At 39.1% G+C, this 19,531-nt stretch overlaps 1 protein-coding gene across 6 annotated transcripts in view; it reads left to right on the forward strand.

The window, feature by feature from the left end:
• The window catches only part of SLC10A7 (solute carrier family 10 member 7), a 256,149-nt gene that overhangs the window by 169,156 nt on the left and 67,462 nt on the right, over nucleotides 1–19,531 (forward strand). For all 6 annotated transcript variants that reach the window (XM_028125283.2, XM_028125288.2, XM_028125287.2 and 3 more), the window contains exon 6: nucleotides 17,554–17,589. In XM_028125283.2, coding sequence (XP_027981084.1) covers nucleotides 17,554–17,589 — 36 coding nt within the window. The remainder of the gene's footprint in view (nucleotides 1–17,553; nucleotides 17,590–19,531) is intronic.

Raw genomic sequence — 19,531 nt, forward strand, 5'->3', positions numbered from 1 at the left:
TTATCACAAAAGTGGTTGTTTTTTATCTCACCAACCTCCCACAACTGTCTTAGGGACCCCTGGCTCCCTGGACCACACTGGAGGAACTCCTGCCTTAGAAGAAGGCCTTCAGTGGGAAAAACAAGATGCTGCTTAGGTCAAAAGACTCTCTTCTGAGACGGCCTCCTAGGGAGTCTAAAAAGTGAGCTGAAAGAATTCAGGCAGTGTGGCTCCAATCTGTTTCTACTTTTCAGCCACTTCCTCCATGTATCTGTTTGAACCCATTACATTCTTAAAAAATTCCAAATGATTTTTAGTGTTTAGTGGAGACTCTTGTGGGTGTTTAGATGATATTTGAAATTGCTAAAATGTGATACTTTTGCCTCGGTTACTGGCGAAAAGTTTATTCCCTATTCCAAGTAAATTGTGGTCCCCTCATGGCTTCCTGGAAGCATCAGGTCACTTAGCTTTCTGTGACATAGCCTCGCCTAGAGCCTGCAGCTTCACTGTGTCTATCTTTCAAGAAGAACTGATTTGTGAGGTGTAGCTAGAGTAGCAAGAGGCTTGTTCATCTCTGTGGTACCTTCCAGTTCAGAAATGACATGATTTTATATTATTTTCTTATGTGGCCCATGAGCTCTTTTCTGAAGACAGCTAGAATGTTTACAATGATGCATCATTTAAAAATGAGTTTGGCTTCTCTTAATGACAAATTTGAAGAACAACATTCCTTTAGATGAGTTTTGTTGTATTTGTCAAAAATTCATTTTCATTCCTTTTAATCACATCTTGTACCTACAGTGTAAGCTCCATCAGTATTAGTGAAAATAATTCTGCCCTTTTCTAGTTTAAGCTAATCATGTATTTCTGTCCATGCAATATTAAATACTTCATTTTTGTCCCCCCACAATCATAAAAGTAGGGAGAGGAAAAAACCATGCTGATCGAAAAAGGCTGCTAATAAATCTGTGCTTTTCTTTGAGTCAGTAGCTCAACAAGGAGAATTGATGCTCTTGACGACTATAGTTTATCTCCTGAATCATTAGGAATTTCTTTCTTTAAGGACATACATATGTGATTAAGAAAGCATTCCAGAAGAACAACTAATACATCATTTGCACTCCTTCGTTTGAACTGAAATTCTCGAGTTTTCTTTTTAGATGTGTCACTCATAGATAAGTTTTCTTTTCAGATGTGTCACTCATAGACAGGTTGGGGCTTGGTCAGAGGTCACAGATGAGTGGCCCATGTGGGGTCCACAGATGTGCTTCCTTTGACCTGTCTAGTGGTGTGTGTGTGTGTGTGTGTGTGTGTGTGTGTGTGTGTGTGTGTGTGTGTTTGTATGTGCACCCGCATGCGTTTTGGTTTTGTTTTTCATCTGAATTTGAATGCATACACTCTTTGTTTTTTCTAGGTTGTCCCCACTCCTTATTACTTTGCATATGGCCTGATTCAGACATTTCCCTTGTCAGTCTGGCCGTTTTCAGCATTTGAATTAACATCGCTACAACAAGTAGCCACATCTAGGGAGAATTGAAAAATAGAGCCCAAGAAGATTACTCTTCTGTGACATAAGGAACTGCCTAATAGAAAATTATTTGACAAGAAAAAATAATTGTTGGGTTTTTTATTCTTGGACTTATGAAAAAATAACTTTAAAGACAGGTGAAAATAACAATTAATTGAGAAGCATGCCTAAAAATGACATTTATTATATAAGGATGTTTTTAATAGTTTAACATAGGAGTTAAGGTAGGTATTTGTGAAAAGGGTCATGTCTTCCTGAGGTCATCTATCAAAACTTGGTTTTGGCATTATGTTAACGTTTATTACTTACATGGCATTGGTTTATCTAGAAACAACATTTAATGTACATTTAAATATATAGAATCAGCCACACAACTAATTTATCTAGAGCAGAACTTCGTGGCATTGGTTTATCTGGAAGGTCCCACAGCACCACCTAGTGCTTTGTATTTTATTTTGCATAATATTTTTGTAAACTTAAAAATTCTGATGACATTTTAATATCAAATATGGTACTGACATAAATATGGGGGTTAAGCAGTATTATAAATAGAATAAGATAAAGTAATTCTTAGATGTTTAATTAAAAATTTTAAGTGGAAATAAAAAATATTGATTTTATAACAGAAGTATTATAAAAATTTACTGGTAAAAAAATTTACTGATATTTCTAGTTCACAACCAGAGATACTCTTTAAAAGATTGTTACATTGCATGTGCCCTAATGGAGTTATTGGTACTTTTTTTATCCAAAACAGTTGCTGATTCCTTTTTTTTTTTTTTAATATGCTACTCTATGATAAATTAAAGGTCATTTTTCCAGGCTTCTTTTTGAAGTCCATGAATTCCCAGTCTTCACAGATGAAACTACACTAATTAACACTACATACCACAGCTCTTATCAATTTCAGACGAAATTGTATAATCTCTTTTAAAACTAGAATTTTGAGGTATTTAGAGATGGAATGTTATAAAATACTTATACCTTAAAAAATGAGTCAAATAAAAGAATGAGGTACAGTTATATTTTCATGTATGAAAAGCATTCCTAGAAGTTCAATGAAGTGAGAAAAATAGAGCTATGTGCAAAATACTGTGTATAGTACGATTTTCTTAAGAAAACTGAGTGGGTAGAGGGATGGATGGGTGGATGGATGGATACTGTATATTATTTTCTTTTCTGGAGGGAGTCACAAGAAACTTAACATTTCTGGGGGAGAGTGAGGTACTAGAATATTTCACTTTTCATTAATTTTTCCATACAATTAAGATTTTTCCAATCAGATTCACATATTACATTAATTAAGGTCAACAAGAGTTCTCTGAGTATTAAGATTATGAACCATTTCATTTTTCCACGTAATATTTATCTGTAATAAAAGCAAATCCTTTTTCAATTTTAATTTTTATTTATTTTTAAAGATTTTATTTACTTATTTGACAGAGGGAGAGAAAGTAGGAACACAAGCAGGGGGAGTGGGAGAGGGAGAAGCAGGCTTCCTGCCGAGCAGGGAGCCTGATGTGGGGCTCGATCCCAGGACCCTGGGACCATGACCTGAGCCAGAGGCAGACACTTAATGATTGAGCCACCCAGGTGCCCCATAACAAAACCTTTTTTTAGAAAAAAAAAAAAAAAGAAACTAGCATTACGAGACACAGCATCTAACTTTTAGATCTATCTTTTCAGAAGGCCTTATGACACATTACTTTTTATTATGGGAAGTATAAGCATCAAGAAGGCAGAGAATTTTGTCAGGTTTGTCACACTGTATCCTTGACCTCTAGAATAGTATCTAGCACATAATAAATGCTCAGTGTTGAATGAGTGAATGAATAAGAACGTATCACTATGTCCAAATCTACATAGTAATGAGATGTTTTATATCTATTTACATATATTTAAGTATATATGTGCAGTTACATTCTTATATCTGATGTCATTTAAAATATGAACACTGATAAGTATTATTTCAAAGTCTGTAATAACGTTGGCATTCAGTTGTACCCTGAGATGTTTGCGTTATGGCCTTTTTTTGTGTATTTGTCTTATTAAAGACTTCATGCATTCACATTAGCTGTATTTGGAACTTGGTCATAATAAAATTTAATCAAAATGTTTACTAAAGAACACTACTCTCATCATTTACCTTGTATATTTCAGATACTGATAGTTCTATCATAGTGACTGACTTAAATGGTTACTACTTCTAAGTTTCTGCAATAACACATTAATCATAAAATGCTAATTACTCATTAAATGTACTCAATTCCTAATTACATATTTAAAATTTCATGACATTTTATAGCTACCTGTTAGTGAAAATCTATTCATAGACATAACTGTATTGTTTTATTTTAAACATAACAGTGGCTCTTACTGATGTGGTATGCATAGATTTTTTTTTTTTTTTTAACTGTCAAAGTGTGTAGAAGTTGCCCTCTACTGGGGAACTAGAAAAATTATGTTGACATAGATTTTCAATTTTCTTAAAGACTCTTAAGTTCCTTGGTGTAATTTACCAGATGATCACTTCTTGCCAAAGATATAGAAGTGGTTAGCAGAAGTCATTTAAAAAATAAATATCTGACATGAATATCCTTACAGTCATTTCTGAGTGGAAACATTGGCTATTCTTCTTAAAAAACTTTTTTTTAAGATTTTATTTTTTTAAGTAATCTCTACAAATGTGGGGCTTGAACTCACAACCTCAAGATCAAGAGTTGCACGCTCTGCTGACTGAGCCAGCCAGGTGCCCCTCCTTCTTAAGAACTCTTTAGTGGCAATACCCAGTAGTGCTGATCCAGAAGTAATTGTGTAGGAATGAGTCTTCACTGAAACATTAAGAGGAATTAGCTATATATAATTATATAACCAAAAATGAGGATACTTTTTAGCAATTTACCCTAGGAATTTGGGGGATAAAAGTCTAAGCACTAAAAAAACGCTCCTTTGCATTTTCCTGGGTCATGAGGTGAAATTTGATTATGCAGAAGTGATTTGCTTTTATTGATTATTAAACTTTTCATACCAGAAAAAGCACATGATCATAAGATGACAGAGTCTGTTTACCAGTTGTAATAAGCTGATCACCTCATCACTGTTCTTCCTTCTGCCTCTAGGAATTCTGCCAGGCTTTGGGTAGCACTGGCCTAGAGAGGTCAGGGTCTAGGATCCATCTTGTTCAGACCCCAGTATCACATTGTATGTTTTTCCTTTCCTGCCCACTGATATTTAATAAAAATCAACATGTTATTGAGGAGAAACCTGTTTAAAATACATGTTGATGGTGATGGGGTGAGTCGGGGAAGGTGACTCCTAAAGTCAGCCTGAACATCAGAATCCTGCTGCCTTTGCCTTGGAAAGGTTAAGAGGGCTTGTGGACTAAGGATGCTCATGTGAGGACCCTTGGTCAGTTACCCCCTTCTCCCAAATGAAGCCTCTCTGAATCACAAAGCTCAGGGCCAGTTTTCTAAGCTGTAGGAATGGCTTTAGCTAAGGAATATGATAAAAACCAGAGTAAATCAGACCATTGATATATGAGACAAGGCAAGTGGAGTGCAGCTGTCTCCATTCATTGTGTCCATCTTTGCACTCAGTATTGATCGTCACAGCTAGATCTAATAGCAGTGTGTGCTGTCACTTAGATGCATCCAAAAGGAGTGGATGGGCTCTGCCAAACCCATTCATTTCACATGTGTAGACATAGTCTGGTTGTTTGTTTGTTTGTTGTTTATGATCAAGGTCTGTCATAACTCTGACTCTTAGTTTTGATTGCACTGTTCTTTTGAATGTCTTATTTAAAAGAAAATCAATTTATAATTATTCCATATGTTTGCTTTAACATCCAGAGGCCTTCATTAAAAGCCCCTTCCCCAGATCTCCACAGATCACTTCTCATTGCCTCCCTTCTCTGTCCTCATTGACCCTCATACCATCCCCTCCCCTTTATCCTTCACATTGCTACCTTGCTTTCACAAAATTTTACACAAATGTTCTCCCATAGCCTTGCTGGAAATTCATGAGCCTTTTTGGGAGGAAGGGAGCACCTGGTCTAACTTTATTTTCTATGTCCTTTTTGCTTTAGACATATAGTAAATACAATAGTGCTGAGGAATAGTTTTCAGGTCTTCTCTGTGTAAGTTTTTCTCTACTCCTCTGGCTTATAGGAGGCAGTGTGGTATCAGAAATAAAAAAGTGGGCAGGGAATTTGAGGCACTTACCATCCTCTCACTAGTGTTTCCACTAACTCTGAGGCTGTGGGCGAGTGTCGCAACCTTCTTGGGCCTCAACTTTGCAATCTGTAAAGTGAGACCGCAAATTATTCTCGAGTTTCCTTTTAGCTAGAATTCTCTGATATCTCTAACTTGTCCATGAACTCCTAACCACTATATAAACACATGATGGTAGAGACCATGGGTTCTGGAGCCAGGTACATTGCTTGCCTCCCACTCTGGCACTTTTTGCTTGGGAATTTTGTATAATTCTTCTGTCTGTATATCTCCATTTTCTCCTTCATACAGTGGGAATCAGAGTGGCACCTTTCTCGGAGGGTTGTGGTGAGGATTGAATGAGTTAGTACATACGAAGAGTATAGAACATTTCCTGACACATACAGAGTAGGCCAGGCATTCAATAAATGTCAGCTAGTCTCATTATGATGACAAATACAGGGTTTTGAAACATCTCAGAAAGTGTGTGTTTCTCATCAAATGGATGTGCTATTCCCTGAAAGAAGCATTTGTGGATACACATTCATTCATTTATTCAGCAAAAAATGTATTAAATACCTAGTATGTGCCAAGTGTCCTGTTCTGTTAAAGGTATCAATGAGCAAAAATGGCAGATGCACATTAAATCTTTTAAGCCAATGTGTAGTAAATATTCAATGTTATTCTCATGGCCTGGAGAGAATCCCTTAGTGCATTCTTTTCATATATTCCTACACCACTGGCAGATTGTATTTGTAATCTTTGGTCCTATTTTTAATTTATATTACATATTTTATGTTCGTTTCCTACAATCCGTTTTCTGAATATCTTTTTAAATTTCCTACTTCCTCCTTTGCTCGATTTTTTTTTTCCTTTCTAACAACTTTTCTTCCCTTTGGACCATCTCTTGACCTCTCAACCTTTATTTTTATTTCTTTGGCTGGGGTTCTGCCTCCTGGTACTTCCTACAGCCTAGCCATAATCTCTATAAGCTTCTCTTTTCTCACGTATAAAATTGGGATAATCAATTTATTTTTGGAATTTCAAATTAGGTAATGTTTGTGAAGCACAGCTCCTAGTGCATTATGTCCATTTATAAATGTTGACTATTGTTATGAGGCCAGTATTTAGTATCACTGAAACTACCAGCTCCTATGTATAAGATTCAGACACTTTGGCTGACCATTGCGTAACGTGGGACCATCCTCTTGACATTTTAAGAGAGTTGTGCTTCTTGTATATAATATTTGTTGTGCTGCTAATGATCCTTCATGGGAGGAAGGGAGCACCTGGTCTATGTATTCCCAGGGAAGAGAAAACCACCACGACACACCAGATTGCAGCCATGTGACCACAGTGGAGGCCTCCAGGTCAAATTGAACCTTGACAAATCATTGCTCAGCTATGAAAGCTCGTGTCATCAAAAAAGCAATTTTGACTTAGTTTCCTTTTGCTGCCTCTTTGGTCCAATATATACTCTACAGATAAGCATTTTTAAGAGGCTCCTTTGGAAAATTATCGCATGTTAAATCTGTAAACTTAGAAGACATTTATGTGAAAGATCCTTGAAAAATACAGAGAATTCCCATATCCATCTCACCTTAGGCTTTAACTGAACTTCAGCTTGTCCTTAGCACTCTTAATCTAGATAGAAAAAGCCAAGTTAATAGTTTTAATACAGGTCTATGAGTTTACATAGTCAGAAAAGAAGATTTACTTTTTCAGTTAAAGAATAAAAAGAAAAATCATGAGTTTGAACACTGTTTTTTCAGCCTTAACATATATTCACCATATTCTAATTAGCAATGTACATGTTATTTCCCTTTTGTGGTCTTGTGTTTATCCTCTTTCTCATACAGCTCTGGATATTAGGACCCTAAACTCCATACATTCTGCCCACTACCCAGCTTCCTGCTATTCATTCGGCCCCCTTCCCTCCCCCACCCCCTGGCCTTTCCCTTTGCTTCCATCATCTTTGGCAAAGAGAATCATCTTCAGATTAGAAATGGTAAAGTAAATATTGGCAAAAGGAAAGTAGGCCCAAGATAAGCAGACTCTATCTTCTGACCCAGACAAATTACTTCACAGGGTCCTGAGAAAACTAACATTTGAGATTGCTGAATTGCTATCTTTGACAAATCATAAAGAAAAGGAATAGAATCAGCAGCTGGGCATGTGCAAATGTCACTGCAAATATCAAAAAGGGGAGGAAACTAGATTTTACACACTATTAACTGGTAATTTTGTCTTCAGTCTAGAGAAAAATTAAAGAATGGGTATTTAAGTAGTGTGGTATAAGCAGTTACAAAGGAACATGCTGTGATGTTTGGAAGGCAGTGTGGGTTCACCAAAAACCCAAGTTATTAAAAGTAAAAGTTTGTTACACTTAGGCAATTCTTTTTAAAATATAGCTGCTAATCCAAAACAACATTTCAGAGCAGGGATCCAAACTACAGCCCTTGGGCCAAATTTGACCACGCCCATTTGTTTACTTACTGATTTTGGTTGCTTTTCAGCTACAGCACAGTTGAGTAATTGTAAGAGTCTGTATGGGGCAGGAACTAAATCAGTTCTTTTTGAATTACAAAGTATTCTGGAGATCTTGTTAAAAATGCAGATGATGATACAGTAGGCCTGGGATTGGGGCTGAGATTCAACAATTCCTGACAGGCTTCCACGCGAGGCCAGTGCTGACGGCCCAGAGGCCACAGTTCAATCTAGCAAGGATCTAGATTTCAAACATACATTTAGCAAATTCCCCAATTTAAAAAGAGAGAGAGAGAGTGAATTATGAGTTGGAAAGCAGTTCAGTTGGTTAGACTTTTACTTATTTTAATCATAATGTCCAAGGAATGTTAGGGGATCAATGTCATGTTGGAGAGGTTTTTCTGGTCATTTAAAAGTGACTATCTAATTATCATTCTCCTGTACAAGTGGGGATATTTGAAGGGAGCAATAATGAGCTTGATAGCTCAAATGTTGAGATAACCAATATCAGCTGGGTTGGCCTGCTGGACATGTCCTCTGTTGGAAGACAGTTCTCCATGTGTCTGTCAATCTCTGTATACATCTTGTCGTCAGAGGCACTGATGGCCCTTTGTTCTCAACTGTCTTCTCAGGGATGTTTCTATAGTGAATGGCCTTGAAAGATAGAAATAGTATCTCCCTGCAGAGCAAATGGCAAGTTTGCTTACTGCCTTAGAAATATAAAGATAGTATTTCCCTCTAGAGCAAATGATAGGTATGCTTTCTGTCCATTACAAAAGATTTGGATTTCCTAAACTCAGTGTTCCTTTTCTGTAATGCAACCCACCGTAGGTGCAGGCATCCATCTGAGCCCATTTAGCCCACCTTGCTTGACTTGGGGGCAAGGGGAACTGATGCTTAGGTTGCTTGCTTTCCTGTGAGTGATACAGTCCTGTGGCTATGACCCAGGAGTCTTGTGTTTTCGTCCAGTGTCCATGAAGCCATGGCCGACTAACTTGTTACCTTCACAAGATGGTAAAATCCCAGCCCCTTCACTGTCTTAGACACCTGTTCCCATTAGTCACAGCACGGGTTTCCGATCACCGACTTGCCCCTGCCTGAACCTGTCTCCCCCTTGGCTTAGTAAAACATTTCACCTTCTACTTAATATAGAAAGTAAAAGCTCTTAAATGAAAGCCCCTTCAGCTTTCTAACATCAGACACGTACAAGTTTGTCTTCATTTGTACCTAATCTATCCTTTTCTCCGCTTTTTACAATGAAGAGCTGTCAGCCTACCTCCTTCCTGAAGTTAAACCCGGTAGCTGTGCACTGGGACTCCTTCCCTGCTGCCTCCTTAAGGTAGTAAGGATAATCCCTTCTCTTTTCTAAACCTCCACCCCACCTTACCCCATTGGCTTTTTTTTTTTAATGAATTTTGGGGATCTTCCAGTTTCTCCTTTCTAAAGCAAAGCAAACAAACAAGAAAACAAAAGCCAGCAAACTTCCTTTCCCTCCAGTTATGGCTCTATCTCTCCTCCTCTTGATGGCGAGATTTCTTGAAAGAATGTCCAAACTGTCTCTCTCTCTCTCTCTCTCATCTTCCCTCTTAGCCCTCAATCCAGCTTAACTTCCACACTAGTTATTCCACTGAAACCATTTTCTGCTAGGCCTCCTCTGAGCTTTAATATGTACTCTGTATTCCTGAATGTCTTCCCCTCTCTGTAATAGTAAACCACCAACTGTCTGATGGAGACTCGCTCATCTGTAGCCGCTGTCCACCCTAGTGCGAGCTTCTGTCCCATCTAGTCAACTACTTCAAGTGTCCCTCATTGGAGGCCTTGTAGACACCTCAGATTCATCATCTTCCTGAAGTAAAATTAATCTACGTACATCCCAAGTCTACCATGGCTCAGTAATTGGCTCCACAACCTCCCTATTTGGCCAAAAAAATCATTTAATTTAGAAGACTAAGAAGCCCTCCTGCCTTCCTTTTTATCACCACGCCTCCCTGAATATTTAGTTAATCTACCAGTCTACATTTCAAATACTTCTTGAGGATGTGATATCTCTGTCTTGATCACTAAGCTTCCATCACCTTAGCCCAAATCCACCCCTGCCTGGATTTCTGAACGGCCCCCTCATTAGTCTCGCTCCTGTTAATTTCCCACCATTTTAACCTCTTTTCTAAACTACACCCAGAGTGATTTCTGCCTAAACACGGGTATCATCCAGCCCTGGTCCCAGGCCCTTCCCTTAGATCCATGCCTTCATAATTCTTTCAGTGGCTTCCCCTTGCTTTGAAATGAAGCCACACTTCTCACCATGGATGATTAGGCCTTCCTGCTTTGTCTGGCTTCTAGCTTCATTTCTCACATGGCCCTCCCCACACTCTACCCTTCACCTGCAGTTGGCTCTATGTTCTTCTTGCCTCCAAAGCCTTTGTACAGCCCCTCCACCCTCCCTGTGTTCTCTCCCCACCCGCCTTCCCCGGGGCTGTCCCTTCTTTACGTGGCCCGCTCCTACTCTGCTTTCGGTTCTCATCTGAACTGTTCTTACCTCCCTGTTAAGCACTCTCATAGTATGCTGAGATTGTAATTTTAAACACTCACCATTTTATTGTGGTTGCTTTTCTGTCTTCTGTAAAGCACTGAGGGCATCGGTTGTGCGTTTCATTCACCACTAGCCCTCATCTAGTGGGGCCTGACACAGTAGTCACCAAGTAGGTATTTGCTGAATTTATCAGTGACAGACCAAAATCTCAGAAGATACTAGGCCAAACCTAAAAAGATAACACTTAATATATGCATATATATATATATATATATATATATATATATAAGACCCTTAATTTTGGTCTGAAGAAATGTCACAATCTTTTGGGAATAAGACAGTAGAGGTATTTCTTAACAGACATGTTGAAGTTACAGAAGAATGGGTAGAACTGCTTTCTGTAATGGGAACTCCTCATGGCCAAGGACCATAGTGTAAATTAAAGATAAAATATGGACATACCATATCAGGGACGTAGCTTGAAAAACCAAAAATTATTCTAAGTGCATTGGTGAGGTAAACAGTGTTTACCAGTGGTTGTAGGACAAGAAAAAATAGGAAAGAAAGAACAAAGGTCTTCTAAGATAGTCTTCAAAGACAAACCAGGGACTTCACAGAAACTATTTTCTGGAGTTTTATGTAAAAGTCCACTTCAAAATGCCTGCAGTTTTATGTGCGTAGGAGACTTTGGAATCCTTTTCTCCTCAGCTCCCGTGATGTCTGATACATGGTTAGCACTCAGTAAATGTTTAATTAAATGTATGTCATTGAGACAAGCCAGCTGTCATTCCTGCAAGGCCTCACAGGGTAACGTTGCTCACATGGAGTCCCCATAATCCAGAAATAGATACTTAGCTTTGCAGGTCCAGAAACTCACTGTGGTTAGCACACCTCAATATGGTTGTGTGTTAGGAGCCTGAGGCCAGCTAGTCAGCGTGCTCTCTTTCTATCAAAAATGCTACTTGGAAAACAAAATTATTTTTCGATGTTTTCTTGGCAAACGTGGACTCAGACTAGAGAGAATTGACTGGATGTTTTTAGTGTCTGGTGTTATCTAGCTCCAATAGTCTGATGCACCTGTCTTTACTATAGTGCCCTGTGCCTGGCAGACACACCAGAATGCTCAAGCCAACTGCTAGCACACCTTCTTCCCCTGACAGAGCTATGAACATACTGAGAAATGTTTAATTTGGGGATGTTGAGCCATTTACTCTGTGAAGGTCCAGTTTGAAAGAGGAAAGTTCAGGCAGGGGAGAGGAAACAGGCCCTTCCCCACCAGTCAACCCACGACTTTCTTTCCAGCTAGGCTCCTAATGTCTTTTTCTTTGCTTTATGAAGTTTACTGAGTTGTTTACTCTGAGATTCATGTTTATCAGGTCATATTCTCTGGAGACCACATATCCTGACCATACCGCCACTTTATAATTTATTGCTTAGGATGTATTGGCAGATCTCACTCATTTACATATTGGTTCAACAAGAATAAGCTTCTCTTCAACTTCTTAAGATATCACTGTATACTGACCATCAGACAACATGTGAAGACAAATTGGGAGTTTTAGTTGGCATTAATCCTTAAAAAAAAGCCATCTTTGCATTAACATAAATGCAAGGTTCAGAGTAAAGGAGCTGTCAAAGTAGAATTTTCAAAAGCTGAAAACATGACTTTCTTACAAATATAGAATGAGCACGTATCAGACATTTATTTAACTGAATAATAGGGGAATCAGCAGGATGGTAAAGTTGATTTCTAAGAGATTATAGAAATGGGGATTATAGAGGCGCCTGGGTACCTCAGGCGGTTAAGCATCTGACTCTTGGTTTCAGCTCAGATCATGACATCCGGGTTGTGGAATCGAGCCCTGTGGTGGGGGGGGGGGGGTCCACCGGGGGGGGGGGGGTCCACGCTCAGCAGGGAGTCTGCTTGGGATTCTTTCTCTCCCTCTGCCCCTCCACCACCCCTCCCTCCCCCTCTCTCTCTCTCTCATAAATAAAATAAAAAAAAAAAATAAATGGGGATTATATAGTCCATCAGAAAAGAATACCAAAATAATAGGTTAAGGACAAAATTGGCTAATTCCTACATGGTCTTAAGACCATGACCTTTGTGGTGGTTTTTTCTACTAGACAGAAATTATTTCTATATATACTGGACAGTGCTGTGTAAGTTAGTATGTAATTTCTGAGCCCCAATTAATAGTAGATAGAAGTCAAAGGTATATCCCTCCAGGTAATTAAATAATCCTTGGATTGGCCTGTTAGACAATGCTCCAGGATGACAGCTCCAAGTTTTGGTCAGTTGTCATGAAGCGAGTCCTGTGGACTCTTAGGTTCACCTGAATGAGATTATGTCTAAGAGGAGCCTCAGAACCCAACCCTAGGGGAATGGTGTTGGGGCGGGGGGTGGGGGGGCTGCCTAAGGACCTTTAGGCTGGAGAAGACTTAGTGTGGGGACCCAAATGCTCACCTTGGCATTATTCTTAAGTTGTAGGTTTGAGGCAATAGTTGAAGAGTGCAGAGATCTTATTTATACCACTCAAAAGCAGCAGTTAAAGGCCATTACAAGGCAGGAGCGGTGAGACGTGCCCTAAGTTGCTCCAAGGGGAAGGCAGGGCGACAGTGGAGGTGGTTTGGGATCATTTATAAGAGAGCTTCCTTATTGTGAAAGAGCTTCATCGAGGCCAGTGTGTGCCTTCAGAACAAGAACATTGCCTCACTGTGAGTTCTCTGGCAAAAGCACAGCCCTCATAGCCTCACCTCAATGGTGAGCAAGTGAGGGAGACAGAGGGGTCACACTTCAGATGAGTTTCTGTCATTCTGTAAAAATTAAGTGATTGCCTTTTAATTAAAAAATAAAAAGCACCTTTTCCAAGACTTAACATTCAACATCCTGGAGACAGACGCCTAAGAACTCAGTTTTGGTTTCTGTGTGATCACAATAGTTGTTGCAGCAAAACCTTTTGATAACATTTTCTCTTTTAAAAAAAAATGATAATTCACTTAGGTTTTGCCTTTTTAACTAATATTTCTGGTGAGAGAGGTGTATTTACAGTTTTGTTGTTGCTTTTGTTGTTATTTAGGTGTTTGGGTGTTTTTTTTTTGGCTTGTATTGTGACTAAATCTCAGTGTCTGAGATTTGACACTTTTTTTTCCTTCCCACTAAAGCCATTGAAATATATTCACCCAGTCATTCACATCAGAGGTGTAAATGGATTTTCTGAAGGTTTTTTTAAGCGCCAATCAAAGCCAGTCACTTTGTGACTTGACTTCTTCAGGTGTTGGAATCAGAAAGCTTAACACTCCATCTCAATTGCAAGGATGCTAAAACTATGTCTTGACCTTGAATCTGCAAGCAGAGGAGTAACATCTTTTGCTAGAAGTGCTCATCCACCACCTCTTTGGTTTTATCCATTTGCATGGGACTTACTGGGGAAAGAGAAAAGAGACAATCAAATTGAGCCTTCTATATACCCGAGAGAAAAGAACATGTTTATTTGACTTTCCAGCTCCCAGTGATTGTTGCTGTTACAGTTTACATTTTCAGCTCACCCTTTTTACCATGATATTTGTAAAAACCTGACTTTAAAAAATGTATCAACCGTGTCAGACAAAGGCTGATTTCTCAATTTGTTTCATGTCATCAAAAAGACATACTGAGTTTGAAGCTCCTCTCAGGTTTACTCTTAAAATATAACCCTGAGGAAATACGGTAAGACTGCCAAGATTTTATTTACACCATTCAGGCTCATAGGCTGTGGAGTCAGGGAGATAGAGCTTGAATTCCTGGCATTGCCTCTGCCTACTTCACTCGCTATCTCTGAGACTCAGTTTCCTTCTGTAGGAGATTGGGATAATAATAGTACCTACCCCATAGGGTTGTTGTGAGAGTTCCATAAGATAACATTCATGAAGTCCTTAGTACATCATCGATGTGAAATAAGTGCTCCATAAATGTTGGCTATTAGTATTTTGATAATTATTATAATGACTCCACTAAAACTTACGGTGTTCTTGTCACGATTAATGGCATTGTGACTGACTCACTTCCTAATACAATTGAAAAACAGATTTCATCACTGTTTAACAATTCATTCTTAATTAATGAAATTGAATCAACATTTTTGAGAAAATAATGAGGAATCTTAAATCCAGAATTAGAAAACACATCTATTTGCCAGGAAATTTTTAATATTTTAGGAACAAATACCGTAAGTCTTTGGAAGAACTGCAAAGAAGCTATTGTGTGTTGGGAACTATACACTTGAAATATTCAGGCAGGAAAACCTGCAGATAATAGTGCTCTGCCTTCCAAAGTAAAGTCATCTTAAGAATTGGTTATCACCTTGAGAGCAAGATCATACAGCAACTAATCACTACACATATGTCCTAAGCAGAACTCCGTAGAGAACTGTACTGGTTGCTGAAACCTGCCACCCAGGACCAGTGGTGTAGCGGAGTCAGTTCTGGATTTGGGGCTGAGCAAAAAAGTAGGCTCAAATCCAGGTTTTGCCTTTGCCATTTATTCGCTGTATGACTTTGGGCTGTTTGCTTGGCTTTTCTAAACCCTGGTTTCCTCGTCTATAAAATGGGCCTATGATGTAACCCACCTCCTTCAGTAGGGGAGGGCCAAATTTTAAAACGTGCTGTGTGAAAGTGCTGAAGCAAAATACCATTACTAGTCCTCGTATTATTACTAATACTTTTAGTATTCCTCTGTGACAAAGGAAAATTAGTGGTCACCAGGAAGAATGTGGGTCCCTATGTACTTATATGACGCCAGGGTGGTTTTACCTCCTCTAATATAAGACAGTTGTCCTCTGAGTGTTGACAATGCTCAACCTTTGTCCTAGTTGACAATTCTAATCCTATCACAGATACCATACCTCGTTTCTTATAAGTGTTATTAGTGCTGTTGGTGTTTCATAATTAACATTAACGTAAGTTTCTATTTTCTTTTATCTGGATTTGGGTAAATTGACAGATAACAAAGGAAAAACTGGTTAGCTTATAAGCCAAATCCAATTTTTTTCTCCATATATGAAATTATTTACCACTTCACTGTACCTTTACTTGACATTCTTCAGTAGTTTGCCATTGTTGATAAGATCAACTTCAGGATCCCTCTTCTGGCCACGAGGTCCTTGGTGACTTGGTCTCTGATGCCTCTGTTTCATACTTTCTTCCCACCCTGCTCAACTTTGTATAGCTCTATGAATTCCCTTCCCTCTTCCTGGAAAATCCTTGTTTTCCTTTCTGCCAGATCAGTTTCCATTAATTCTTCTAATTAATGGAACAGTGCCTGGTATATAAGTGAACATTGAATAAATGTTTAAGCAAATTGACTTGAAATCAGAAGGCGCCCACATAGACTGAAACAGCCAGATATTTTCATTTCCACATGGCCTTGGAAAGTTTGGAATTCCTCCTAAAGTCTGAATATATTTCATATCACTGAAGGACAGTAGCTCTTAAATATTACTTCGGCATTTTGCACATTTAGCTCTCCTAAATGTGCTGAGGAGAACCTGTTTCATAGACACCAATGGAGTTGATAAGGCACAATACATATTTTAATTAACAGATTAGAAATAAAGCACTTAAAGTGTTGTATTCATTATTACCAGCTGCAAAAGTTTGCACAATAAAGAAGCGTTTATTCTATTACTTAACAATAAAACAAGCTCATGTGTGAATCTTCACTTGTGGTATATTGCCTAAGAAAGTCATAGTAGCAGTGTTCATATAAGGTAGCCAGTCCCTCTTGGGCCATATCCAAAAGAATTTAGTTATTGTAATGATGAAAGGATTTCATATAAATACCAAAAGGACTTTTTTCCAAATGTAACGAAGTGGTCCCAGACCTTAGATCCTGGGCACAGTATAGTCTCTGTCTGTCTGTCTCTCTCACACACAATACACACACACACATACATATACACACACTCTTTGGAATTTTAAAGTTCCAAGTAGAATTCATTAATAACAATATGAAATGCTTTTTCTTGTATAAATCATAATGAAGTGTTGAGCGATAAAGGAAGAACTAAGAGGAGCGAATAATCATCTGCTGCTCTAAAACTGAAACCTGTCATGTTAACTCCCAACTCAAACACCTAGTTTTAAAGATTTACCTTCAAGAAACCTAAAAGCTTGTATCCTGCCTCATTGACAACAGCCTCAAACTGTTTCCTGTCATTGCAGAAAACAAATCTTTTGCTCCTTTCTGCCTAGGGGAGGCAGAGGGACTGAGGTGGTCCTATGTGGCTGAATTAGATGAAAGACTTGCCTTCCACCATGGAGACATGGAGTCTAATCAAGTGAAATGAGTTTTGAGATCCCAGCTCATTTCCTAGGGGAGATCGGTTCACATTACAAAATCACGACATCTCATTCATCACAGCTGACGTGGTCTTTGCTCAGGAGAGGACTCCACCTGGGACTGAACCACCTGTCTTCTCTTGAAAGGGGGCACTTTATCCAAGTTAGAGTTGAAAGCCTTGGAGTGAGAAGGCTTGCCAGCTTCACCTGAGTGCTACATGTGCAACACAGAAGGCAACTTCCGTTTTAAAAAGGGCAGACGAGTTTAAGGAAGGTCGGTGGTTGTACTTTTAATGGTACCAAATACAAATAATTGTAACAGAGATGCTAAGGCTTTATGGTAGAGAGAGCCAAGACGGGGGCTCCCTCATCTTTATCATCTCGAGTTTATTAAACGGAGGTGAGAAGGATCAACATTTCCATGCATCGGAGTTTAAAATGGCAAAGAAAGTGTCCTGCCTGCCAGGCTGATAAATGATCATCATCTCTTTTATTTCTTTCAGGGCATCGTTATAACACCCCTGCTACTGCTGCTTTTTGTGAGTATTTTGATGTTGTCTTTAATTCTTTTATTAAAAGTCATCTACAACCCTTTAAGAAAGGGCATTAGGATAAAATGGAAATTTGAATCCTTTTGCACCACTTTGCATCATATTTTGAACTGTTCTTCCAGTTGAACTGTGACCAAATAATAACAAGTCGACACAAAGGATCTCTGTGGTCTCATGATCCAAGGACAGCATCAGAGCCATTATTAGGCCTCTGACTCCAGGGCTAAATCATTAATTATTGCAAATTAATGACCTGTGGCATAGGTCACAGATATATGCTCTTTCTTTTCTCATTAGTAGAATGCTAGTGACCCAGTGTTTGCTAGAAAGAGCCTTGGACCAGGGGACCAGAGAAAAGTTTCGTTCCAAGGCTTATAGTACCTGGCTTTCTCACTCTGGGGAATGCTGCCTGAATTTTTCCATCCGTAGAATGGGAAACAATAACACCTACCCAGGCTGTCTGCCAGGGATAATGAAATCTGCTTCAGAAATAAAAAATACCAGCCACTAGTTAACTAAACAAAAATTTTTCTGAAAAGAAGAACTGCTAATTAACGGTCTTATTTCTTTTGGCGCTAAGTATATGAGAAATTAGATGAAAGATTAAAATAGAAATTAATGTTATCTCATGCTGAGAAAAGCATATGTAATCATGAACGATACCTAAAATATTTTATGAACTGTGCATTTTTCATACACAACATTTCCCAAATATAAATCACTCCACTCATCACTGAAATGGAGTTGGGGATCGTTTCTGGGCGAGAAATGTAGCTGTTTGACTAGCACTATTTGTCAGTGAATTAAAACTATGGGGAAAATTTATTTAATTATAGTGTAATTACCCAAGTTGGAATTCAATTAGAGTAATAGTGTGAGGGACTTCATTTCTTACAAGCTGTGTAGGAAGTGGAGAAGGAGAGATGCCCTCCTAAACAGTTGGATTCTGCATCTTTCATGAAAGACATTACCTTCAAGTAATAACCCTCAGCTTCCCCATCCCTTCTGAAATGTTGGCTCCATGCTGACAAGGTTAAGAAGAGTCAAATCATCAGATCGCTTCACTCAGCATAACAAACCTCATTAATTTGGATTCTACCAATTCAGAATTCGCAGTGAGTCACATTAATACTGAAGTGAATATTGATTTGCATTCATTTGGAAGAAAAGTCTTGGTGTGTGCCCAACTGCTCACTAGATGTGAGGAACTGGGATCACCGCTTGGTGTTTTTTCCAAGACCTTGGGTCACGATTTCTGAGGGGCAACCCTCAAAAGGCACAGGATGCAGGCCAGTCTGAGGACCCCTCAGAAGACTTGTGGGAAAGCACAGTACATGGTTATGTAGTGCAGGTTTTCTCCACTGCAGAAGACTGGCATCTCTTTCTCATGTGACTCTTTTAAGATGAGCTGGGGAGAAGCCACAGCCACAGCCATGGGGTTTAGAACTAGGGTAGCACTGTGGAATATCCCAGCGTCTGGAATCTCTTGGGCCCTATTTCAGCTCATGACTACAGAACCAGATGAGTTCTTTTCTCCTTCTCCTGCCCATTTCCAGCCATAACAAGAAATGTTCTCGGCTCGTTAACATGATGACATCACACTATTGCAAGCTTTCCCCTACTCTTAGACCAAGAGGCTGGTGAGCTTTAGTTGGCTCAATATTTTAAAATAATAGAGCTTGGGGCACCTGGGTGGCTCAGATGGTTGGGCGTCTGCCTTCGGCTTGGGTCATGGTCCCGGGGTCCTGGGATCGAGCCCCATATCGGGCTCCTGGCTCAGCAGGGAGCCTGCTTCTCCCTCTGCCTCTGCCTCTCCCCCTGCTCATGCTCTGTCTCTCTGTATCTCTGTGTCTCAAATGAATAAATAAAATCTTAAAAAAAAAATAATAGAGCTATAAGAATAGTGAAAGAGACCCCAAGACCCTCAACT

Source organism: Eumetopias jubatus, unplaced genomic scaffold, assembly GCF_037043125.1.
Source record: "Eumetopias jubatus isolate StellerSeaLion01/CBP00866 unplaced genomic scaffold, mEumJub1_p1.0 scaffold_2, whole genome shotgun sequence".
Lineage (NCBI taxonomy): Eukaryota > Metazoa > Chordata > Mammalia > Carnivora > Otariidae > Eumetopias > Eumetopias jubatus.